At 49.4% G+C, this 25150-nt stretch overlaps 1 protein-coding gene and 1 long non-coding RNA gene across 2 annotated transcripts; one reads left to right on the top strand and one right to left on the bottom strand.

Annotated features, from left to right (window-relative positions):
• Positions 1-8139: 8139 nt before the first annotated feature.
• On the bottom strand, positions 8140-24957 carry BCAT2 (branched chain amino acid transaminase 2). The gene is made up of 11 exons (XM_082676853.1): positions 24807-24957; positions 20956-21030; positions 20425-20628; positions 13933-14043; positions 13736-13855; positions 13437-13600; positions 11873-12015; positions 11619-11704; positions 11265-11405; positions 11115-11189; positions 8140-10326 (listed from the first exon to the last, which is right to left on the bottom strand). Exons 1-11 carry the CDS (start codon positions 24828-24830, stop codon positions 10288-10290), a joined length of 1182 nt encoding a protein of 393 aa, XP_082532979.1. The 5' UTR covers positions 24831-24957; the 3' UTR covers positions 8140-10287.
• Positions 21386-24796, top strand: LOC309836735. The gene is made up of 3 exons (XR_014298177.1): positions 21386-21412; positions 22760-22880; positions 24209-24796. It is a non-coding gene; the product is annotated as an uncharacterized lncRNA (long non-coding RNA).
• Positions 24958-25150: the final 193 nt, after the last annotated feature.

The raw sequence follows: 25150 nt of genomic DNA, 5'->3' as shown, positions 1-25150 counted from the left end.
GCTTCAGGTGGCCTCTCCAATGCCACTTTCTGCAGGGAATGAGATGATATTAGGGAATTGTTAATTTCATTAGGTGTGGTACAAGGATTTATAGCAGAGGAGAATGTCCTCATTGTTGCAAATACAAAGTGAAGCTGGGGGGTGGAGGGAGTGAAGATGTGTGAAATGAATTCTAATCTGGTTCAACAGATATAGAAATATCAGACAGGGCTTCCCTGGTGGCGCAGTGGTTGAGAGTCCGCCTGCCGATGCAGGGGACACGGGTTCGTGCCCCGGTCCGGGAAGATCCCACGTGCCGCGGAGTGGCTGGGCCCGTGAGCCATGGCCGCTGAGCCTGCGCGTCCGGAGCCTGTGCTCCGCAACGGGAGAGGCCACAACAGTGAGAGGCCCGTGTACCGCAAAAAAAAAAAAAAAAAAGAAAGAAATATCAGACAGAAGAAGCAAATGTGGCAAATTGCTGAATGCTGGTGCTGGGTGTGGGAGTGAACTGTACTGTACTTTCTACTTTTCTGTACATTTGACATTTTTCCTAACAAAAAGGTTTTCTAAATGACACCTAAGTGAGGCTTTTCCTGACCACAATATTTAAAATTATACTTCCTTCCAACACTCCATCATCTTTCCCTGCTTCATTTTTTTCCATAGCACTCATCTTTAACATACACGCATATGAGTTGTATATACTTTATAATAAATATATACATTTAAATGTACAAACATATTATACTTCATGAAATATAAATGAACTTCATGATATAACACCTAAACATAGTATACAAGTATGTAAATGCTTACTAATATATAATATATAAATACAGACTTTATAATATCCATATATATACTTTACAAGAAATATAAATATGTAATATATAAATATACTTATATAAATATACAATAGGAAGTATATAATCTGTAATAGTGATTTTACCAATGTGTGGTATTTACTCTGGTCCCCTGCTGGATCTCCAATCCAAGCCTAAGGGCCTGGCACACCGTAAGCTCTTAAACAACGTTTGTGGCATGAATTAATTCCCCTTCCCGGGCCTCAGGAGCAGGATCAAAGTTCCCTGGGAGCAGGTGGTTGTTCTCCTGGGATGTTACGGTGCCCGGAGGGCAAGGTCGCATTTCCTCTGCTCTGTGTGTGTCTAGCTGGATCCCACCAACTTTTAGTGCCCTTTTGCTCCCGGTCGCTGCCTCGTCCCGGACAGTGTGACACACTCATGAGCACTTCGCTCATGGGCTTGTTGGGAGATTAAATAGGCACAGTTGTCCTATTTAATCTCCCAACAAGCCCATGAGCGAAGTGCTATTATTATTCCCATTTTATAGATGGGGAAACTGAGGCTCAGAGAGGGGGTCACTTTGCCCAAATCCACACAGCTAGAAAACGGAAGAGTTCAGATTTTAACCCATAGTCTAGCCGCGAAGTCCACGTTCTTAACCACTAAACCTTACTTCCTGGGGAGGGCGCGCGGAGGGGTGTGGGTTAAGTCTAACGTGCTTTGCACCCTCTTGCCTTTAATAAATTTAGTTTCTTGGAAGAAACATTTCCTGGCCACTGGGATTTGAGTATGTGTGTGGAGAGGGATCCCATTAACCCTCCCTGGCTGCTTGGCCTGTCCACCTCGCAATAACGAAGGCCCGACGCCACCTGGGTCACTTTCAGCATCCGCAGATTTCCACCGACCCAGAGCCGCGACCTGAGGCCTAAGCCTAGCGACCACTGACGTCATGAGATTTCAGCCATCCGATTGGCTACGCTTTCTGCCAGCTTCTCTGTCAACTGAGAAATCGGCAGGGTGGGCTGGAATAGGGATTCTTAATCAGGAGTTATGGATCAGGGCTGGACTCCTAAATCTTTTGAAATCACATGCAAATTGTGGGCATATAGCATAAACCTTGATTTAGGATATAGGCGCGGGTTTGTGAGGGGCTGGGGGGAGAGACATCCTGAGTTACCCAGCCCCTTATCACTGGAGTAACATGGGCAGAGAACCTCTGAATCTTAGCATTCCCATCTGTAAATGGAGAGGAAGGAAATAGGGTAGGTGCCTAGTACCCGTTCAGAGAAAGCCTCGGTAAAATGCTAGCTATTATTTGACTATTATGGGCAGCCTTTAGCATTCTGTACATTTAACGCATTGTGCGTGTGTGTTAAAATTCATATAACATAAAATTCAACATTTTAACTATTTTAATGTATACAATTCTGGGAGTTCCCTGGCGGTCCAGTGGTTAAGACTCGGCACTATTTTTTTTTTTTTTTTTTTTTTTTTTGCGGTACGCGGGCCTCTCACTGTTGCAGCCTCTCCTGTATGTGGGATCCTCCCGGACCGGGGCACGAACCCGCGTCCCCTGCATTGGCAGGCGGACTCTCAACCACTGTGCCACCAGGGAAGCCCCCTTTGCCTCTTTTTGATTTGGGTTGTCTCTCAAGTTGTAGGAATCTAGTGGGAGGAGCAGGGAGTTGTAGGAGCCTTTATAGATTCTGGATCTAGACCTTTATCAGGTATATGATTTGCAAATATTTTTCCCGTTTGTGGGTTGTCTTTTCACTCTCCTAATAGTATCCTTTGATGCACAAAATTTTTAATTTTGATGAAGTCCAATTTATCTATTTTCTTCTTCTGTTGCCTGTGCTTTTGGTGTCCTAAGAAACCATCGCCAAATCAAAAGTCATGACGATTTATCCCTAGTTTTTCTTCTAAGAGTTTTATAGTTTTAGCTCTTACATTTAAGACTTTGATGATTTAATTTTTGTATCTGGTATGATGTAGGGGTACAACTTCAGACTTTTGCATGGAGATATCCAGCTGTTCCAGCACCATTTATTGAAGAGTCTATTCTTTCCTCCATTGAATCGACTTGGCTCCCTTGTCAAAAATCAACTGGCCGGGACTTCCCTGGTGGTCCAATGCATAAGACTCCGTGCTCCCAATGCAGGCAACCCGGGTTCAATCCCTGGTCGGTGAGCCCACATGCATGCTGCAACTAAGACCCAGTGCAGCCATAATAAATAAATATATTTTTTTTAAAAATCAATTGGCCGTTGATGTATAGATTTCTGGACTCTCAGTCTACTCCACTGATTTCTATGTCTTTATGCCAGTACCACACTCTTTTGATTACTGTAGCTTTGTAATCAGGTTTGAAATCGAGAAGTGTGAATCCTCCAACTTTGTTCTTTTCCAAGATTGTTTCCGTATGTGGGGTCTCTTGCAAGTCCATATGAAGTTCAGGGTCACCTTTTCCATTTCTGCAAATAAAGGCTGGGTTTTTGTTTTGTCTTGTTTTGGGATTTTGATAAGGATTGAATTGGATCCCTAGATTTCTTTGGGGAGTATTGTCATCTTAATAATATTGTCTTACAATCCATGAATGCAGGACACCTTCCCATTTATTTATGTTGCCTTTAATTTCTTTCAGCCATGTTTGTCAGATTTCAGTGCATGAGACTTTTCTCTCCTTGCTCAAATTCATTTATACATATTGTATTCTTTTTGATGCTATTGTAAAGGGAACTGCTTTCTTAATTTCCTTTTCAGATCGTTCATTGCTAATGTAAAAAATATAACTGATTTTGTGTGTTGATCTTGTATCTGCAACTCTGCAGAAATTATTTATTAGCTCTAAAAGGTTTTTATTTATTTATTTTTTGGCTGTGTTGGATCTTCGTTGCATGCGTTTCTCTAGTTGCGGCGAGCGGGGGGGGGGGTTCTGACACTTTTTTTGTGTGGATCCTTTAGCATTTTCTATGTATAAGATCATGTTATCTGCAGATAAAGATAGTCTTGCTTCTGCCTTTACAACTTAACTGCCTTTTATTTTGTTTTTCTAGTTTAATTGCTCTGGATAGAACTTCCAGTAGATTTTTGAATAGAAGAGGCAAAGGCAGCATCATTTTTTGCTCCCGATGTTAGAAGGAAAGCTTTCACTCTTTCACCATTGAGTGCAATATATGCTGAGGGCTTTTCTTAAATACCCAAACCAGTGTTTCTTTTCTAAAAAAAATGTATTGAAATATAGTTGATTTACAATGCTGTGTTAATTTCTGTTGTACAGCACAGTGATTCAGTTATACATATATAATATATACATTCTTTTTCATATTCTTTTCCATTATGGCTTATCACAGGATATTGACTATAGTTCCCTGTGCTGTACAGTGGGACCTTGCTGCTTATCCATCCTATACACAGTAGTTTGCATCTGCTAATCCCAAACTCGTAATCCTTCCCTCCCCGCGCCCGCCTCAAGCCAGTGTTTCTTAAACACCTCCTAAGAGGAGTCTTCTCAAACAGGTGTCCCTCCAGATGTTTGTAAATTTTTATAGTGCAATAAAGCTGTTTTTAGCCAATCACATTGAAAACTGATGAAATTTTTTTGGGTGCTCCCACTGTAGATCCCCTTTCTGCTCTTTCTGCCTTTGAGGCTTTAGCCCAACTTTGGCCGCCAGATGGCGGTGGAGGCATCTCGCAGCAGCGCCTGAGACCGGAGCTCGCAGTGATTGCTACGATAGCTGAGATTTCTTTACCGTTTATTTTATTTTTTAAGTTTATTTTTGGCTGCATTTGGTCTTCCTTGCTGCGTGCGGGCTTCCTCTCTTTGCGGAGAGTGGGGGCTGCTCTTCGTTGTGGTGCGCGGGCTTCTCATTGCGGTGGCTTCTCTTGTTGCGGAGCACAGGCTCCAGGTGCGCGGGCTTCAGTAGTTGTGGCACACAGGCTCAGTAGTTGTGGCGCACGGGCTTAGTTGCTCCGCGGCATGTGGGATCTTCCCGGACCAGGGCTCGAACCTGTGTTCCCTGAATTGGCAGGCGGATTCTTAACCACTGCACTACCAGGGAAATCCCCTCAATTTAATTTTATTCTTCATTATTTTGTCTTATAACAAGGAAAAGTTATTTATTTATTTATTTGCTTATTTATTTATTTATTGAATATTCACATCATCATTTTTATATATTACTGGATGTTCCTGCATAGAACATAAGTGATTTTTATAAATTTCTTTGATTGTTTCATCACTTAGAATTGGTGTTTAGCGTTCACCGTAGACTAAATCTGATTTTTTGGACTTATTAATTATTGTTTGCTTTTTAGAAACCAGTAACAATGTTTGTATCCAAAAGCATGATTGTCGAACATGATTAGTGAAATTGAGGCATTTACAGCTTCAGATAAACAAATTTACAAAATGGTTTTATTATGTATGAATCCAAGGATTTTTTGGTGACCTTTTCAGAATTCTGATTAAACGAAATGAAGATTCCCATTTTGGTTCTTTCCACTTAGTGTATATTTATTATTTTCTAATGAAGAACATCCTTAAGCATGAAGATGACATAATATTTTTGAACAAAATCAATTTTCTAAAGCCATTAAGATCTACAGTCCCCTAAGTATTAAGCTGTATTAAATACCTTAATCTATACAACTGTTCATTTTTCCACAGAATTCAACAACTTTTTCAATAAAGCTGAAAAATCAGAATCACAAGGCAAATTCAGTTGTCAAAAATTATAAGAGCGGGCTTCCCTGGTGGCGCAGTGGTTGAAAGTCCACCTGCCGATGCAGGGGACACGGGTTCGTGTCCCGGTCCGGGAAGATTCCACATGCCGCGGAGCGGCTGGGTCCGTGAGCCATGGCCGCTGAGCCTGCGCGTCCGGAGCCTGTGCTCCGCAACGGGAGAGGCCACAACAGTGAGAGGCCCGCGTACCGCAAAAAAAATAAAAATAATAACAAGAGCAATTTTATAGTGCTTTCTACATGTCAGGCCCTGTTCTAAGCACTTTACATTTAATCACTCATTTAATCCTCAGTATAGCCTTAATGGGTGGGTACTATGATCTTCATTTGAGAAACGAGAAAACTGAAGTTCAGAGAGGTGCACTCACGTCCCCAACATCACACAGCTGTTAGGGGATTTAAAAAAAAATAGTTGATCTTTACTTAGGCAACATATGAGGGTTATCTGAAATGTGAATGTGTGTACCCCAATAATTCTCATCTGCAACCTAAGTGTCTTATTCACATTGAAAAGTGATCAAATGAAGCAATAATGCTAAGTAAGCCTGCTGGAATCTTCCTACAGAATGTCTGTCTCAAACAGAAAAAGCTTGGACCCTTTAAAATGTCTACGAATGCAAAACAAGAAACAAAGTTCTTTTATGTGATAAATTGCAACCATATCAGATTTGTTGCTTATTTTGTTATTTAACCAACACTGACATCGGTTTGCTAAGTGCCAGGCATTGTCCGTGGACAACAGTTCTTAAACTTTTTGGTCCTGAGACCAAAAATCACTTTACACTCTTAAAAATCACTGAGAATGGGCTTCCCTGGTGGCGCAGTGGTTGAGAGTCCGCCTGCCGATGCAGGGGACACGGGTTCATGCCCCGGTCCGGGAAGATCCCACATGCCGCGGAGCGGCTGGGCCCGTGAGCCATGGCCGCTGAGCCTGCGCGTCCGGAGCCTGTGCTCCGCAACGGGAGAGGCCACAACAGTGAGAGGCCCGCGTACCGCTAAAAAAAAAAAAAAGGAAAGAAAAGAAAAAAAAAATCACTGAGAACATTTAAGAACTTTAGTTTATGTGGGTTACATCTATCCATATTTATAGAATTAGAAATTATGACAGAAAATTAACAAAATATTCATTCATTCACTTAAGAACAACAGTAGTTAACCTATTGCATGTCAACATATGTCTCTGTTTACTCTCAGGTGCTTCTGCCTCAAGTGACTTTTAAAAAGCAAGTTTAGGGACTTCCCCAGTGGTCCAGTGGTAAAGAATCCGCCTTCCAATGCAGGGGACGCGGGTTGCATCCCTAGTCGGGGAACTACGATCCCACATGCCACGGGGCAACTCAGTCCGCGCACCGCAACTACTGAGCTCGCATGCCTCAATGAGAGAGCCTGTGTGCTGCAAACTACAGAGCCCACGTGCTCTGGAGCCCGCGCGCTGCAACAAAAGATCCCATGTGCCTCAACGAAGATCCCGCTTGCAGCAACTAAGACCCGACACAGCTAAAAAAAAAAAGTGAGTTTATACTGTATAGCACAGATAACTGTATTCAATATGCTATGAGAAACCATAATGGAAAAGAATATTTTACAAAAAGAATATGTATATGTATAACTGACTTTGCTGTATAGCAGTAATTAACACAACATCGTAAATCCACTATACTTCAATAAATATATACATATAAATAAAATTTTTAAAAAGAAAGAAAAAGTGAGTTTACCTCTCTGAGCCTGTTTCCTCAGGAGGACCTCTGCCTTTTTTATCTCAAAACGATGGCTATGTCAATAAAAAAAAATGTTGCCTGCCATATCAGTAAATAAACGATGCTGCAGCTATCAAGCCCTTACATTACTGCTGCCCTACTGATGAGCCCTGAGGGAACTCAAGACATAAGCAGGATGCCACCCATCAAGCAGTCGACTGCTGCCGACACCCCAAGCCCCACCCCCCGACGGTGCACCCAGAGGAGACTCAGGATAAGAAAGCACAGGATACTGGCCCCAGATAGCTGAGGTGCAAATCAAAGGAATGATTTCAATGAGCCCAGACTCTTGCATCTTCCCATACATAGAAAAGTGTGGGAGTTCCCTGGTGGCCTAATGGTTAGGATTCTGGGCTTTTACTGCCGTGGGCCAGGTTCAATCCCTGTTGGGGATCTGAGATCCTGCAAGCCAGCGTGGCTGGGCAAAACAAAAACAAAAACAAGGCACTAAATCCCTTAACTTGAGGTATCCGGTTTTCTTTCTTTCTTTTTTTTTTTTTTTAAGATTTTTTTTTCATGTGGACCATTTTTAAAGTCTTTATTGAATTTGTTACAATATTGCTTCAGCTGTATGTTTTGGTTTTTTGGCCACAAGGCATGTGGGGTCTTAGCTCCCTGACCAGGGATCGAACCCGCACCCCCGCATTGGAAGGCAAAGTTGTTACCGAGTCCAAGCTCGCTCTGCTCCCGCACGACAGGCCAATAACTCGGAGACGAGGTGTTGAGGCAAAGAATAACGACTTTATTCAGAAAGCTGGCAGACTGAGAAGATGGCAGACTAGTGTCTCAAAATAACCATCTTATTGGGGTCTGAATGCCAGTTTCTTTTATAGAAGAGACGGGGAGGAGGTGAGGAAGTAAAGTAAAAAGGCCATTCATTTGGCCAGGCTCGGCCAGCATGGGGAGGGGATGTATTAATTTCTTTCCTGCAGCCATTCACAGGTGGGCAGGGTCAGGTTGTCTCCCTGTGAGCTGAACAAAGGCACTTTAGTCTAACATTCAGGCAGAGGGGCAGGGTTCCCTGAGGCAGGCCATTATGTATGATTATAATAACAAAAGCAACTGAAAGCAAAGGTCAAAGTCAAAGAAACAGATCCAACTTGGAGTCAAAATTGACTCTTCCCCGTTACAAAGTCTTAACCACTGGACTGCCAGGGAAGTCCCTGGTTTTCTTTAACTAACAGTAATGTTTTGACGTTCTGACTACCTGGTCTTCGTTGCAAAAACTCCTATATATCCTGGCTCCCCCCACCCCCCTGCCTCTTCAGAGCAGTATCTTAGAGCAATCTAAGTTGCTGTGTCTCTGGCTTAAGTCCCCAGTTTTTTCTGCCAAATAAAACATAATTCTCAACTTTCAGTTTGCGTAATTTTTTCCCAGGCAACAGCTACTTACCCCTTCCTGATCATTCCCTTAGGACTCAAATCTAAGATAAAAATCTGGCTTAGGTCTTCATTTGGGACCAAGTCACTGGCCAGCAACCGAACTGGCTACTAGAATCAGGGATTCTCCCTGGATGCAGTCAGTTCTAGCCATTCCGAGATGCACAGAAGCAAAGAAGCTTTTGACTGCAAGTCACACACACACACACACACACACACACACACACACACACACACATACAACTGCAAATTACAAAAGATAAAGGACCTGACAAAAGTGACTTAAGTGGGTTTTTGTTTTGGCTTTTTTTTTTTTAACAAAACAATCCAGAAATCAGACATTTCCCAGTTGGAGGAGCTAGGTCTTTCAGTGAGCAGGCCTTGGCACTCTTGGCCAAGAAATGGCTGCAGCAGCTCCAAGCATCACACTTGCAGGTAATCCCAGACAAAGCAGGTAGAGAAGAAAAGAAGAGGTAGCTCTTCTGGAGTGTTTTATCGAGGGAAGACAGCTTTCCCAGAGGCCTCCAGGCAAATTTCCCCCTGTGTCCCCTTGGCCTGTGGCCTTCCCTTGAGCAACGATTGACAAAAGGGAATGGGGGGGGGTGGCACTGGTTGGCTGCTGCCCCCAAAATCAGAATTCTAGTCCCAAAGTTGATGGCTGCTGGACAGGCCACAGGTGGAGTCTGCCCAATAGTCCCACAGGGTCTCCCTCCAACAAACTGGATCAGAGGTCAGGTGGCAGACCCCAGGTTACACACCAAGCAGATAACAGAGGCAGGTTTGAAGCCAGATCTGCAACCAGTTATACCTGGTCCTGCAGGGGCAGCTCTGGGTGTAGAAAGACCCCTTCTGGGTCAAACTGGAGGCCAGGAGAAAGGTCCAGGCAGGAGACAAGCTCTGAGCTGAAGCCAAGAAGAAGAGACAGACAGGGCAGTCTGGGGAAGGAGGACAGGGCTGGGGACTCATGGGCTTTGGGGGAAGGGGTACAGAGCTGAGGGGTCTGGCCTAGTGACTGGAATATACCAGGGGGCTGTCCCCAAGATGCGGCAGCGGGGGAGGCACGGCTTATTGGGGGAAGATGCTAAGCTCAATTTGTGAGGAAGTGGAAAAATCTCTCCCGTCAGAGAAACCGCCAGGACACTGGGGCCTTGGATTTCTGGGCCCTTGAAAATGAAATGGGCTGAACGCGGGGATTCCTGGTTAAGACCCTAGAGTCCCTGAGTTGCATCATTGGAGATGACACCTAATGGCTTGTTCTTTGGCATTTTATTTCAAAATTGCAGCTAGGAAAAAAACTCAACAGCAGCACCGGTTGATCCGGCCTGAAAATGGAGATGCAGAGTCTGAGTCAAGGTGTATCCTTTACCCCACAACACGGAGCAGCAGGGAGTCCAGGTCCCCAAGGCCTGAGTGGCGGGGCTAGGGGCCAAGACGCCTGGGTCGGGCCCTTATGGCTTTGGGAGTGTAACGTGGGGGCACCGGAAACCCAGGCGTCCCGGGCCGCCGCCTTCTATTTCATATTGCACTTCAGGTGAATCACTGGTATGAAGGCGAAGATCCAACAGGGACTGGATGCTACAGGTCGGTGGGTCCGTGGAGTGGTCCGGCAACAGCCCGCAGCATCACACAGGTAGCATCCACTCGTGGGCTTTTGCTCCATACTGCGAGATAACACAGGCGGAGGTGAGGGGAAGCCACACTACAACTCCCAGCAGGCCCTGCGGCGTCCCAGGCTGAGTGCTGGCGAAGTTGCGCCCCAGGACCTCATGGGAAGTGTATTCCACTTCCCAGAAGCCCACTAACAATCACGGGGAGGGGGAGTCGTGGCAAGTATGGCGCAGAGGCTCACGGGAGATGTAATTCTGCAAAGAGGAGTTCTTGTAAGACCCTGAAGGCTCTGGGAAAAAGTCGTTTTCAGCTGAGTCAAGAGGTGTAGTTCTAGGTCCGGGTGCACAGGAGTTTACAGACGCTCACACGAGTGCCAGGAAAGGCAAGATACCTCGGTCCAGACGAATGAAGATACCTCCAGAGGCTTATGAGAGGAAACATTCCTAGGCCACAGAGGGGGCCACGGTCCAGAGGCTTGTAGGAGCAAGATTTCTCAGGCCAGAGGAATAGCCCAGGGCTCCTGGGGATCCTTGGGGATCGGACCTCAGTGGCCAGAAGGCTGGCTTAAGGTCCCATAAGCTCATGGGATGGGGATTTCTCAAGCCAGGGCTCCAGAGGCGCACAGAAAAGGATCATTTAGCCCCAAGAAGTGTGCTAGGACGCAGAGGCTCAAGGAAAGCAAACTCAATCCCGGGCCCAGAGGCTGATGGGAGGAGCCATTATCAGCCTGTGGGACTATGGGGGAGGGGGAGGGGAGCCTCAGTCCAGAGGCTCCCAGGATGTGAATTTCTGTGCGAAACGGAACAAGCATCCAGCCCATTTCCCAGCAAGTGCACCTCACCTGGATCGCCTTCAGCTCCTTGTGGAAGCGGAGGATAAGCTCAGGCCCATTTTCCATGGTGGGAATGTGGAGGTGCTGGGGAAGAAAGGGCCGTGAGGAGGCGCCCCTCCCCCTTATTCTCTCTCATGGCCAAGGGCAGCCCTTCCTCACCTTGCCTTGGTACAGGATTCGGTGCACAGGGCAGACCTGGCAAGCGGTCCCTGAACCGAAGACTTCTCGAACCCGGCCGTCCTCCAGCGCCTGCAGGAACTCCTTCATGGTGATCTTACGCTCTGCCACCCGGAACTCACCCTGTGAGGCAAGACACAGATACGTCTGAGCCCGGTGGTGGGCTGCCCTGCTGCAGAGCCCTGTCGCTCCCTCTGTAAGGACAGCGCCTGGGAGGAGGAGGAGGGAAGACGTGCCATTGTGCCCCAGCCCACCCCGACAACCCCTCCCATACTCTGGCCCCCCAACCTAGCAGTACCCCAGCACTCCGGCCATCCAAAGACACCGTGCCCTCACCCAGGTCCGAGCCAGGTCCAGCAGACTCTGTCGAACTACTCCAGGCAGGATGACACCGTCCAGTGGGGGGGTCACCAGTTCCAGCGCTGGGTCAGGTGTACGAGATGGGGGCTTACCTGACACCCTCAGGCACACCCTCCCATCCTCTTAGGGGCCACCCCACGCGCCCCTAACCCCTGAGACCTGCAATCCACTAAGCATTCTGCTCCCACCCACTTCTCCCAGGGCTTGGCTTGGGTCATGGGTGGGCTCACCCCCATCCTCGTGGGTCCAGAAGATGAAGATGTTCATGGTGCCCACCTCAGTGAGCTGGTGGTCAGGCCCGTACAGCCACAGGACCTGTTCACACCCCTTCTTTAGGGCCTCCTGCTGCACAAACACGGTGGGCCCGTAATTCCTGGTGGACAGCAACACGGTGGACCAGGGTAAGGCACTCCCATCCTCCCCCAGCGTGGCCCGACATGGGGACACGACCAGGGCTGACCCTGCTCCTCCCCCACTCACAGCCCTTCCATGGCTCCCCAGTGGCCCCAGGACAGAATCCTTGGCCAGTAGCCTGGGGTCAAGTCTCTCAATCACCCCTCCTCCTTCTCTCCTCTCTCCAGATCACAAATGCACCACTGTTTCCTCTGCGGATCACCCTCCTCACCCAGTTCCTCAACTGACCAAATCCTCCAATGTCCCTCAAAACCACCTGTGATGTCACCTCCTCTGTGAGGCGTTACTGAACCTCCAGGGTGGGTTTCAGGCCTTCTCTGGGCTCTCCCAGTAAATTGGGCCACCTCTATGTTTTCCCGGATCGCCCTGTTTTAACACTCACTGTCTCTCACCCAGAGCGGACCTCACCCCTTCCCTGCTCACAAACCTCCCATGGCTCCCCACTGCCTCTGGGACAAGATCCCAGCCCTTCAGTCCAGTGTTCAGGGCTGGGCCTGGTCCGGGACTACCTGTTAAGCCTTTTGCAAAAACCAGACTCATTTTTCCTTCCCTGACTCTGCCCCTCCTCCCTGCCCCTACACATGTGTTCCGAGGATTAGAAATTGTTTACCATTTTTGTATCCAGGAAACCATCTCCTCTCTACCCATCAGACCTCCTCTGTGAAGACTTTTACAATGTCCCGGTCACTTCCACCAGAGCACGTGCTGCCCCAGATACTGGGGCTCCCACCAGCCTGGGAGCCCCTGGAGGGCAGGGCCCGGATCTGATTCATCTGTGTCCCCCAGCTTCACCCAGCATAGGGTCTGGCCCTCAGGAGACCTCACAAGATGTATTTTGAAAGGACCCAAGTGAACTCCCAGCTGGGGCCACACTTGCTGTCCCAACACACCCTTACCCCGCCCTCTGCCTTATCCCCGTCCTAACCCTCCTCGCCCTGCTGAGCCAAGGACCCTGGAAAGACAGATGTACACAGAAAGTCCACACACAGGGTGATGGGCGCTGGAGCCCCAGGGAACTATGGGAGCTGGCGGAGCCTGGGTTTTCAGGGGAGGCTACCTGGAGGAGAGACCAGTGATCTAAGTGTAAACTTCATTTCTGGAGGCTTCCCTGAGGGCCAGTCCGAGTTTCTCCACTTACCTCCACCCAACCCCTTCCAGTCTCTGGGCTGATTTGTCCACAGCACTTAGCACACACCCTGGTACCCGCCCCTCCATCCCTGCACCACGGTGCCAATGACAGTACATCCCAACATGCAAGCACAGCTGTCCCCAACCACGTGAAACAGGATGAGAAGGCCAGTGGACATCCAAAGACACACCTTGTGTCTCTGACACCCAGTGCACCAGACCCGCGGGGGGGGGGGGCGAGGGACTACTTACCCCCCCAGCTTGTAGTCACCGACCCCACCCACCCAGGCCCGGATGAATGATGGGTCGGCCAGGAGAGAGACAGGGCTCAAGGCATCTCCAGGGAAGTACGCGCCCACCGGGCAGAGAATGACGAACAGGAGGGCTCGCGTGGGGTTGCCAACACCTAGCGAGGGCTGAGATGGGTAGAAGCGGGCATCAGGGATCCAGGAGTCCAGGCCCCCGGCCGCTCCCCTGACCCATGTCTGGGTCCCCACCCCTCCCCCAAGCGTGGCTCCCCACCCCACCCCCAGCCCTGGGAGCCAGCCCACCTCGTTCCCAATTAACACAGGCCGCACGTAGAGGCTGGTGCCGGAGCTGTCGGGAACCCAGTCCTTGTCAACTTCCACCAGCCGGCGGATGCACTGGAGCAACTCGACCTTGTCAAAACTCTGGGCGGGATGAAGATGAGTCATGGGGCCCTGGCGACCCTGGACCCAGCCCGCCGCTCCCCCTGCCACCCGCTCACCGGCAGGCAGAGGCGCAGGGCAGAGCGCAGCATCCGGTCCATGTTGAGCCAAGGTCGGAAGAGGCGCACGCACTGGTCCCTGCCTTTGAACGCCTTCATGCCTTCAAAGAGCTGCAGGGACAGGCAGGCGGGCGATCAGGGCTCGGGGACCAGCTCAGCCAGCCAGGGACAGAGGCCGATACACAGGGATACAGACACAGAAAAAAAGGCAGAGAGCGGCGGAAGAGACTAACCTACTAGCACAGAGATGGGGAGAAAAAGAGAGAGAAAAGAACCAGAAAGACCAAGAGAGGAGAGAGCAAAGGGCAGAGGCCAGAGAAAGCAGAACAGAGAGACCCAGAGCAGGGAGAATGCTTTGCTTAAACCCTTCCTGTGTTATTAGGACTATTTCTTTTTTTTCTTTTCTTTTTTTTTTTTTAGGACTATTTCTCAGGAATGAGGACGATGTGGAAGTTACTTTCTTTTTAAAATTAATTAATTAATTATTATTATTTTTTTGGCCACACCACAGGGCTTGTGGGAATCTTAGTTCCCCCACCAGGGATTGAACCCGGGCCTTCAACAGTGATACCACGGAGTCTTTTTTTTTTTTTTTTTTTTTTAATATTTGTTTATTTGGCTGCAGTGGGTCTTAGTTGTGGCACACAGGATATTTGTTGCAGCATGCGGGATCTTTAGTTGCGGCATGCGGGATCTAGTTCCCTGACCAGGGATCGGACCCGTGCCCCCTGCATTGCGAGCGGGGAGTCTTGACCACTGGACCACCTGGGAAATCCCAGAAGTTACATTTTTAAAGAGGCTTTGTGGGGATTCAACATCACTAATTATTAGAGAAATGCAAATCAAAACTACAACGAGGTACCACCTCACACGGGTCAGAATGGCCATCATTAAAAAGTCTACAAATAACCAGTGCCAGAGAGGGCGTGGAGAAAAGGGAACCCTCCTACACTGTTGGTGGGAATGTAAATTGGTTCAGCCACTGTGGAAAACAGTATGGAAGTTCCTCAAAAAACTAAAAATAGAGTTACCATATCATCCAGCTATCCAGACAAAACTCTAATTTGAAAAGATACATGCACCCCTATGTCCATAGCAGCACTGTTTACAATAGCCAAGACATGGAAGCAACCTAAATGTCCATCAACAAATGAATGGATAGAGAAGAGGTGGTATATATATATATAATGGAATATTACTCAGCCATAAAAAAGAATGAAATAATGCCATTTGCAGCAACATGGATAGACCTAGATATTACCATACTAAGTTAAGTAAGCCAGAAAGAGAAAGACAAATACCATATGGTATCATTTACATGTGGAATCTAAAATATGACACAAATGAACTTATCTACAAAACAGAAACAGACTCACAGACATAGAGAACAGACTTGTGATTGCCAGGGGGAGGCGGAGCGGGGGAGGGATGGATTGGGAGTTTGAGATTAGCAGATGCAAATATTATATGTAAGAATGGATAGGGCTTCCCTGGTGGGGCAGTGGTTGAGAGTCCGCCTGCCAATGCAGGGGACACGGGTTCGTGCCCCGGTCCGGGAAGATCCCACATGCCGCAGAGCGGCTGGGCCCGTGAGCCATGGCCGCTGAGCCTGCGCATCCGGAGCCTGTGCTCCGCAACGGGAGAGGCCACAGCAGTGAGAGGCCCGAGTACCGCAAAAAAAAAAAAAAAAGAATGGATAAACAACAAGGTCCTACTGTATAGCACAGGGAACCATATTCAATATCCTGTAGTAAACCATAATGGAAAAAATATGGAAAAATATATATACATATACACATTAATATATAACCGAATCACTTTGCTGTACACAAGAAACTAACACAGCATTGTAAATCAGCTATACTTCAATAAAATTTAAAAAAATACCATGTCCAGGAATTCCCTGGCGGTCCAGTGGTTAGGACTCCACACTCTCACTGCCGAGGCCCTGGGTTCAATCCCTGGTTGGGGAACTAAGATCCTACAAGCCACGTGGTGTGGCCAAACACCAACAACAGCCAGGGTTTGCTTCCAAATCATACAGAAAGGGTAAAGTGTTAGCGAAGTCCAGATGAAAGAAGATTGTGACCAACCAGTGCTAACTGATGAAGCAGGGGTTTGGGGGGATGGCGGAATTATTATTATACCTTTATGTTTTGAAATTTCTCATAATAAAAACTTTTTAAAAAGTTGGTCCCCATCCCCGCGCTATTGTTCTCAGGAGAAAGCCCAAAACCTCCCCTTGGCCTTCCAGGCCCCACAAGGTCTGGCCTCTCTCATCCCCAGCCTCCTATACTCAACGACTACCACTGCCTGCTGGGCCTCTGTTGCTGCCACCATGATGCAGCCTCACTCCCAGATAGGTCAGGGCACCCTGATTCCTCCCCCGTGGTTTCATTTTGCTTCTTTCATGTCTGTTTCGCTAGAGACCCGAAGTGTTATGGACAGGGACCAGACCTGAAGTGTCGCTAGAGAACCACCCCCCCCAACCTCACTATGCCCAGTGCTTGGCTCACAGTAGGCTTCTGTTGACTGAATGAATAGACGAATGAATGAAGAATGCAAAATAAACGAGAATAGTCAGAATATTTTGGAAAAAATTTTAAAATAAGGGCAAGAGGTAGGAGGGGGAAGTAGCCTTATCAGATATTAAAACAGCTTCTACACCTACAACACTTAAAACAAAGTGACACTGACATATGAATTGACAGATTGAACAATGGAAGAGACTGGAAAGTGTATTATAGTGTAACTGAATCACTTTGCTGTACACCTGAAACCAACACAACATTGTAAACCAACTATATTTCAATAAAAATTTTAAAAATATGATTAATTCAGTTAAATGGTGCTGAACCACCAAATATTCATCTCTGGAAAAAGCAAAAATTAAGTTGGATCCCTATCTCATACTTCACATCAGGAAAAATTCCAGGTGGATTAAAGGTTTAAATGAAAAGAATTTTTTTAAACCACGAAACCAACAGAAGAAAACAAAAGACGACCGTTTCATATTTTGAATTGGGGATGGTGTTCTAAATAAGACGAATCACAGAAACCAAAAAGAAAAGATTGACGTAGGGGTAAGACAGGAATAAAGACACAGACCTACTGGAGAACGGACTTGAGGCTATGGGGAGGGGGAAGGGTGAGCTGTGACAGGGCGAGAGAGAGGCATGGACATATACACACTAACAAACGTAAGGTAGATAGCTAGCGGGAAGCAGCCGCACGGCACAGGGATCTTGGCTCGGTGCTTTGTGACCGCCTGGAGGGGTGGGATGGGGAGGGTGGGAGGGAGGGAGACGCAAGAGGGAAGAGATATGGGGACACATGTATATGTATAACTGATTCACTTTGTTATAAAGCAGAAACTAACACACCATTGTAAAGCAATTATACCCCAATAAAGATGTTAAAAAAAAAAAAGATTGATACATTTCACTGCATAAAAATAAAACAAACTGGGCAGAGGCTTTCAACACATATCACAAATGGTTTAGCTAATATACAAAGTACTCCTACAAATAAACAAATATTGAAACCCACCCTGATAGAAAAATCAGCCAAGAAAATGGACAGTTCACAGAAAGGAACTAAAAATGGCTCTTATGCTTGTGAAAAGATGGTCAACTTCATAATTAGGGGAAAAATGCAAGTTAAAATTACTTTGAGGTGGGCTTCCCCGGTGGCGCAGTGGTTGAGAATCTGCCTGCTAATGCAGGGGACACGGGTTCAAGCCCTGGTCTGGGAGGATCCCACATGCCGCGGAGCAACTGGGCCCGTGAACCACAACTACTGAGACTGCGCGTCTGGAGCCTGTGCCCCGCAACAAGAGAGGCCACGATAGTGAGAGGCCCGCGCACCGCGATGAAGAGTGGCCCCCGCTTGCCACAACTAGAGAAAGCCCTCACACAGAAACGAAGACGCAACACAGCAAAAATAAATTAATTAATGAATAAACTCCTACCCCCAACATCTTCTTTAAAAAAAAAAAATTACTTTGAGGTAACTTTAAAACCACTTAGGAGATTGGAAGAGATCTAAAAGTTTGACAAGGGTCACCCGGGGTATGGGGAAAACAGGGCCTGCTGGTTAAGTGTGGAAATCAATACAACTTCTGTAGAGGTGGCCATGATTCAACATCTGTCACAATTACAAGCACACATACCCTTTGAGCCAACAGTTGCAGAAATTGAGAGATACACTTGCTCTTAAGGAAGGGAGGTGTTTCCTGGTTTATTGTAATGCTGTTTATAATAGCACAAGACTGGGAACAACCTAAGTGTCCAACGATAGAGGACGGCCTAAACAAGGCGTTGTTAGGATGGAATATTACACAGCAGCAAAAAGAAGGAAAAAGCTCTTCAAGGGTTGTTCAGGAATCTCCAGGCTACGTTAACAGAAGGAAGCAGGATGCCAAAGAGTGAGTGTACCATATGCTGACTTTTATGGGGGAAGAATGGAGTGAAACAATTATACACATCCGTGTTGCCATCCAGAAAGCAGAACTCTGGAAGGACCTGGGGACTGGAACTGGGTGGCGGGGGCTGCTTCAGGGAGGGCAGTGAGGTGGCTGGGGCCTGGGGAGGTATATTTGTTCCTTCTTTTTTGAACTGTGTAAATATATGACCCCCTTTTCAAAAGAGGTGTTTTTAATTGAAAAACATTCCAAATAAAACTAAAAGTTTTAAAATACGGGGAGGAATTCCCTGGCGGTCCAGTGGTTAGGACTTGGCGCTTTCATTGCTGGGGCCCTGGGTTCGATCCCTGGTTGGGGAACTAAGATCCTGCAAGCCGCATGTCCAAATAAATAAATAAATAGATAGATAAGTAGATAAATAAAAATACGGGGAGATAGGACAGAAAGCAGATTAATGGTTGGCAGGTGCTGGGGTCAGGGGCTTGGGGAATGAGTCCTTAATGGGTGTGGGGTTTCTGTTTTGGATGATGAAAAAGTTCTGGAATTAGAGAGTGGAAATGCTCTCTGCCCCACATGGGGAATGTACTCAATACCACTGAACTGTAGACTTTAAAATGTGGTACATTTTATGTTATCTGTATTATTATGTATGTGCATTATTACCACAATAATAAAAAATAACACAAGTGGCTGGGTGTTATTCCACACTGCCCCCAGAGTCAGGATGACACGAGGATGTAATTTCCCGTGCCCTCAGCTGGCCTCAGGTCCCCAGGCGTCCTGTGTGAGGACATCACAAAGAACGTTACGCTTTGGATGCCAGGGCCTTAGCTCAACCCCTTCATCTGCACTCACTCAACTAAAGAAAAAGTACTGGGTCCCCAGCCGGAGAACATCCTGGCATGTTGGGCTGAAAAGGGAGGTAAACAAATGCTGGTCTCCAAAAGCCACCTTCCTGGGGGGATCTGTGGACATGTCCTAACTGTCTGTCCTTTGCACCTAACTGCTCCCCAAGCTGGGTCTCCTCTGCACAGAAATGATCGGTTCTAGTCAAATGTCCCGAGTAGGTGGGAAGAAGAAAACTGTCAAAATTATGAAAAGAAAAGAAAAAAAGGAAAACATCCCTAATGTCACAGAACCAAATGCCCTAAGGGACAAAAACTGCAAACCAGCTACTAGAACTGCAATGTGTTCATTCAAATTTTGTCACAATTAAAGCTTCCACAGAAAGACTTTGCTTTCAGCCATAGCATGAAGTCTGAAACCAAATGCCTCTGGGTCTCTCCTCACGGGTCCCTCACCAAGTCCTGCAAAGTCATCCTCCTCCTGTGTCCCCGTATGGGGACAGTCCCGTGGTCTACATGGTCACCTGACTAAACCTCAGGGCACTGTCCTCGGCCCTCCCTGCTCATCTCTCGCCCAACCGGCCAAATCCCTCGTGTCCCTGAATCTCTCCGCCCCTGAATCTCTTTGCCTCTTGGCCATCCCCCCAGCTCTGGACCGAGCGCATCCTCCACATGGCCTGAGAGGGGTCTTTCTCTACCTGCTCTATGCCTGTTCGGAGCCCTCCAGGGCTCCCAATACCCTTGACAAGATCCCAGCTCCTCTGTGGTCCTGATGACATCTTCAGGCACCCCTACCAGGCTCCAACCTCATGCTTCCCCCCAAACATGCTGGGCTCTTCTTTGTACTATGTCTGTACTGATGTCTCTTCTCCCTCTAAGAGCCTAAGCTCCCCTCTTTGCAGGAAAGACCCCACTTCCTATCAAATTAGAGGTAGGGTGGGCATTCCTCCCCTGGTCTCTCACAATGCCTCAGCTGCCTCCATCTGAGCACAGATCCCACTGGGTGGGGTTTTCAAGCGAAGAAGCTGGGTCTGCTCATCTCGGGGAACCCTGCACCACCCAACACGGGGCCTGGAACGTGACAAGCCTCAGAAAACGGATGAGGAGTGCACGGAAATGAGAAACACACAAAAAGCAAACCCAGGGAGGTAAACCCAGCAAGAGACACAGCAAGAGGGAAGAGATGCGGAGAGAGATGGGGATGGAGGGCAGCCACCCTGCCACCTGCAGGGAATAGTGGAGAGCAGAGCAGGCCGGGTGCACTGTGAGGTTCTGGAAGGGCTGGATTCGGGGCTGGCCCCAGCCCTTCTCCCTGTTCCATTCCACCATCAGCATGTGGTCGGTGAATGTCTTCCCGAACAGCAGGGGCTTGCTGGGGTCAGGCTTCTTATGAGGCTCCTGTGTCATCTCCAGCTGCAGGTCTGCAGCCTGAGAAAAGACAGGTGTCCTGGAATCTAACCACAACCTCCAATCTAAAAAATTAAAAACTTAGCCCCACAAATCCCTGGGGCTAAGACCCAGTGAGAAGAGGGAACTGTAGCCCCAGAGGCTTCTGGGACATGTGGTTTCTTCTCTTTCCCATGGCCTGATGGCGGGCAATTAGGCTACCCCATTGCCACCCACCTTCACCTTTGGACCTTGGACCTTTTGGAGATGCCCAAATCCAGCCCCCAGCCCTTGCCTCCCTCAGACCCAGTGGTCCAGGCTCCCAGCCCCTCTTCCTTGAGATCCAAAAGTATAGTCCCCTCCTGTCACCTTGAAGCTGGATGAGTCATATCTTCTGAGACCACACAGAAGCCAAGGGACAGGGAGAAATTTTCGGGTCCAAATCTGGGGGTGGGGACAGAAGTAAGAAAGGTGGTGAGGCCAGCAGACAGAGAGAGCAGAGACCCCTGGCACCATCTTTGCCACCTCCTGCACGTGGCAGGTCCCTCCAGCTGGCTCTGTCCCAGGCCTAGTACATTCTAGACAGCGCACGTGGCCCTGGCCAAGTCCCTTCCCCTGTCCTGATCAGCATGTAGCAGGAGGAAATCCCAAAGGAGGCCAAGTCCCCTCCCTGCCCTCACGAGGGCCATCCAATAAAGAGCTGAATCAGCTCCCATCCCTTCCTCCATGCTGGGGCAAAGTCAAACACAGGCGCCTCCTACCCCAGGGAACTTTGGCCCAGCCCTGAGACCAGATCAGACAGAGGACGACACAGGAAGGTGTGCAGGTAAGTGAAGGCCTCCCCGGGGGGAACCCAAATCCTGAAAAGAGTTAGAAAAGTGATGGGCCTATAGGTCATGCTTCCCCAGGACCCAGGAGCAGGGCCCACAGGTCCCTCCCCCTTCAGACCCAGGATTCCAGGCCCCCAGCCTGATCCTCCCTTAGATCCAGGATTCCAGAACCCCAGCCCCTCCTCCCTCAGACCCAGGAGTCCAGATCCCCGGCCCCTCTTCCCTCAGACCCAGGATCCAGGCCCCCTTCCCCTCCCTGCTCAGACCCAGGATCCAGACCCCCAGCCTCTCCTCCCTCAGACCCAGAGTCCAGGCCCCCAGCCCCTCCTTCCTCAGACCCAGGATCCAGGCCCCCGGCCCCTCCTCCCTCAGACCCAGGATCCAGACCCCTGGCACCTCCTCCCTCAGACCCAGGATCCAGGCCCCCGGCCCCTCCCCACTCAGACCCAGGATCCAGGCCCCCGGCCCCTCCTTCCTCAGACCCAGGATCCAGGCCCCCAGCCCCTCCCTACTCAGACCCAGGAGTCCAGTCCCCCGGCTCCTCCTCCCTCAGACCCAGGATCCAGGCCCCCAGCTCCTCCTCCCTCAGACCCAGGATCCAGGCCCCTCCTCCCTCAGATTCAGGATCCAGGCCCCCAGCCCCTCCCCACTCAGACCCAGGATCCAGACCCCCAGCCTCTCCTCCCTCAGACCCAGAGTCCAGGCCCCCAGCCCCTCCTTCCTCAGACCCAGGATCCAGGCCCCCGGCCCCTCCTCCCTCAGACCCAGGATCCAGGCCCCCAGCTCCTCCCCACTCAGACCCAGGATCCAGACCCCCAGCCTCTCCTCCCTCAGACCCAGAGTCCAGGTCCCCAGCCCCTCCTTCCTCAGACCCAGGATCCAGGCCCCCGGCCCCTCCTCCCTCAGACCCAGGATCCAGGCCCCCAGCCCCTCCCCACTCAGACCCAGGAGTCCAGGCCCCCGGCCCCTCCTCCCTCAGACCCAGGATCCAGGCCCCCAGCCCCTCCCCGCTCAGAGCCAGGACCCAGGCCCCCAGCCTCATCCTCCTTCAGACCCAGGAGCCCAAGTCTTTCTCTTTCAGGGTAATAGATCAACTGGGCTCAGCTTACCTGAAGCCCCAATCCCACACCCTGGACACCAGCAGTTCCAATTCCCTTCAGTTCCCAGGGCTGAGAGGCAGCCACATGGACCTGAGGACCACCCCGGTCATCAAGAGACACTGCTCAGATGAACACTTCCCTTGTGGTCCTGCCCGAGGCCAGCATGGGAGAGCAGGTCTGGCTGTGTCCAGCAGAATGGCTTCTCCCCAGTGGTCTCTGACCTCACGATACCCCTTTCCCCAGCCTGGTGGGAAGGCAGCTGTGTCATGAGGTTTGAGAGAGACAGAACAGCCTAGCCTGCTCCTGCCCTGTGAGCTGGGGGAACTGAGAACGGATGTGAATGGCAGAAGTCACTGGTCAGTAGGTGAGTCATGAGGAGAGGGGGGCTGCGGAGTTGTAATGTCCTAAAGTCTAGGCCATGAAGTCTGAAGAGTGGTCCTGAAAGGTATGGGGCCCAAGAGCTTCTGGGATGATCAGAGTGTGGGTGTGGGTCCTGGGCATGGCCTCTAGGTGGCGCTGTGTAGCCTGTCCAAGCCACTGGCCTGCTTCTGTCCAAGAGGGGCAGGACACCCATGGAATGGAGAAAATTGGGATACGCAGGGCGGAGGCAGCCAGCATGTGGGCAGGAAAGCAGCTCTCAGACTCAGAGGGAGGCCGAATGGGAAAAAATAGGGAAGCGTAAGAATGAGAAAGAGAGACATGGAAATAGAAAACTTTAAAGAACAGAAATCAAGGCCAAGAGATGCCAAAATAGATATGATCATAAAGAGAGATTGAAACTGAGACAAGAGACAAGAGGGAGAGAAATTCAGACAAGGCAAAGCCCGGAGAAATCAAGAAAACATAATGAAGGCAGGATAAACAGAAGCCATGAGAGAGGGAACAGGAGAAAGGAGAGGAACAGACCAAGACCCAACTTAGGTGATAGCACAAAGTGAAAGGGAGACCTAGGGAAATGAGGAAACACTGGGAGAGACAGAGCAATGCCAACAGCTGGAGAGAAACTGTCTCAGTGATACTTGGAGACAGAGATATCCAGGAGAGGCAGAAAAACACACCCACAGGGCAGAGAGAAGGTGCCAGGCACTGTTTCCAGGTTATAAATCTGTACTGGCCATAGAGACCCTGTCACACTGGGAGAATCTCCCTTCATCCTCCCAGGACATTTTTCTGGGGGCAGGGGTCTCACTTCAGCTCGGGGAAGGTGCTTCACCGTCTGATACCCCAAACCATGGGGGCGGGGTGGGGGTGGGGAATTGGGCCCAAAGGAGATCTCAGATGATAGATGAGCCTTTGGGACAAACAGTGTAAAAGGATTGGGGCTGAATCAGGAAATGAGAAATGGTTTGGAGTATGGTGGGGTATGCACAGGGCAGGGCTCTGTAATACGATGGAACCTCCATTGACCCAGTCACAGCCCAGGGCTGACCTACCAACACAGCCCAGGAGTGTCATCATCAAAGCCTAGATTGTCCCAATCACAGCCCAGGCCTGTCTCAGTCATTGAGACTCAGAAAGTAAACATCTGTCCTGCTATCCATCAGGCTGGGATAAAAGTCCCAGATAAAGTCAGGTGCAAAGTTAACAGGAACCACTTCTCCCAACGTTATGCTACAGCTGTCAAGGGTTGTAAAGATCTCCTTCTTTGAGTTGTTATTGTTTCCTTCCTCACTAAGAAGCCCTGTTCTCTAGAATCACAGACTCTCGGAAGCTCTGCCTGTTGACATCCTATCAGTAAGAATGGAGGGGTTCCACTCTCGCCTGGAAGATCTCTGTCACTGACAATGAGATGCTGCCTCGATTTCCAACCCAGGTGCAGAGTTTCAGATAAGGGGTTTCGGGGACACAACATTCTACTTCTATCTTTAGTTCCAAGAAAATAGGGCCTTGGGTCCAATTCCCAGTCCAGACCTGAGACTGAACTCTGCGTTCATCCTACTCCCACTCCAGAAGTCCTGGGCGTCTTATCCCGGCGCTCCCAAAGGCTGACTATTCCCTCCTAATCCATCCCGCCACCCCAGCCCCATGCTTCTCCCATTACCGTCTCCTCCTCCATGTATCCTTCCTTATATGTCCCATCTGGGTCCCCTTCCCACCGATTACCTCTCTCCCTTCACCCCCCTTAAAGCCTAGTTCTCTTTCCAAGGGGCCCCCTCCTCCTCGGCCCAGCAGCGGAACCCGAGTGCGGGAGGAGCGGCGCCGCGCCGGACTGGCCACCGGAGAGGGGTCCGCCCGGAAGTGCGCCGCACCGCAGGGCTCCCTAGCCCCCGGCACTGGGCCGCGAACCCACCTGCCTCAACGCCGCTGCAGCCATGGTGTGTGAGGCAGGTATCTGTGCCCGCCCAGGGCGCGGCCCGGGATAAAGACGTTCCTGCCCCGCCCCGCTCACGCCTCCTCCCGTGGGATGGCTGCCAGCCTACCACCAAAGGCCGGCCTGGCCTTCCCAGTTACTGGGCGCCCGCGGGGAGCTGGGTCCTGCTGCACAGCGCATGCGCTGGAACCCGCGAGGCGAAGGGAGTACGTGGAAATAAACCCTCCTCCCAGCCCCCACGCTAGAGCGTGCATCCAAAAGTTTTCAAAAATGCATTTCAGTAGGTACAGTACTGTTGTGGAGCGCTGAAAAGGATAAGCAAC

The sequence above is a fragment of the Grampus griseus genome, assembly GCF_964374135.1.
Source record: "Grampus griseus genome assembly, chromosome: 19".
NCBI lineage: Eukaryota > Metazoa > Chordata > Mammalia > Artiodactyla > Delphinidae > Grampus > Grampus griseus.
Note: the sequence above shows the minus strand (reverse complement) of the source record. Positions and strands in the feature narration are given on the sequence as shown.

Bases quoted from the DNA above. Each gene is read 5' to 3' on its own strand.
- BCAT2 (XM_082676853.1), bottom strand. From the start codon at position 24,830: ATGGCTGCAGCGGCGTTGAGGCAG. The intron at 20,629-20,955 runs GTGACAGGAGGG...GTCTTTTCTCAG, and splicing joins ATGACTCATCCAGCTTCAAG to GCTGCAGACCTGCAGCTGGA. The intron at 11,705-11,872 runs GTGAGCCCACCC...CACCTGACCCAG, and splicing joins CTGGACCCACGAGGATGGGG to CGCTGGAACTGGTGACCCCC.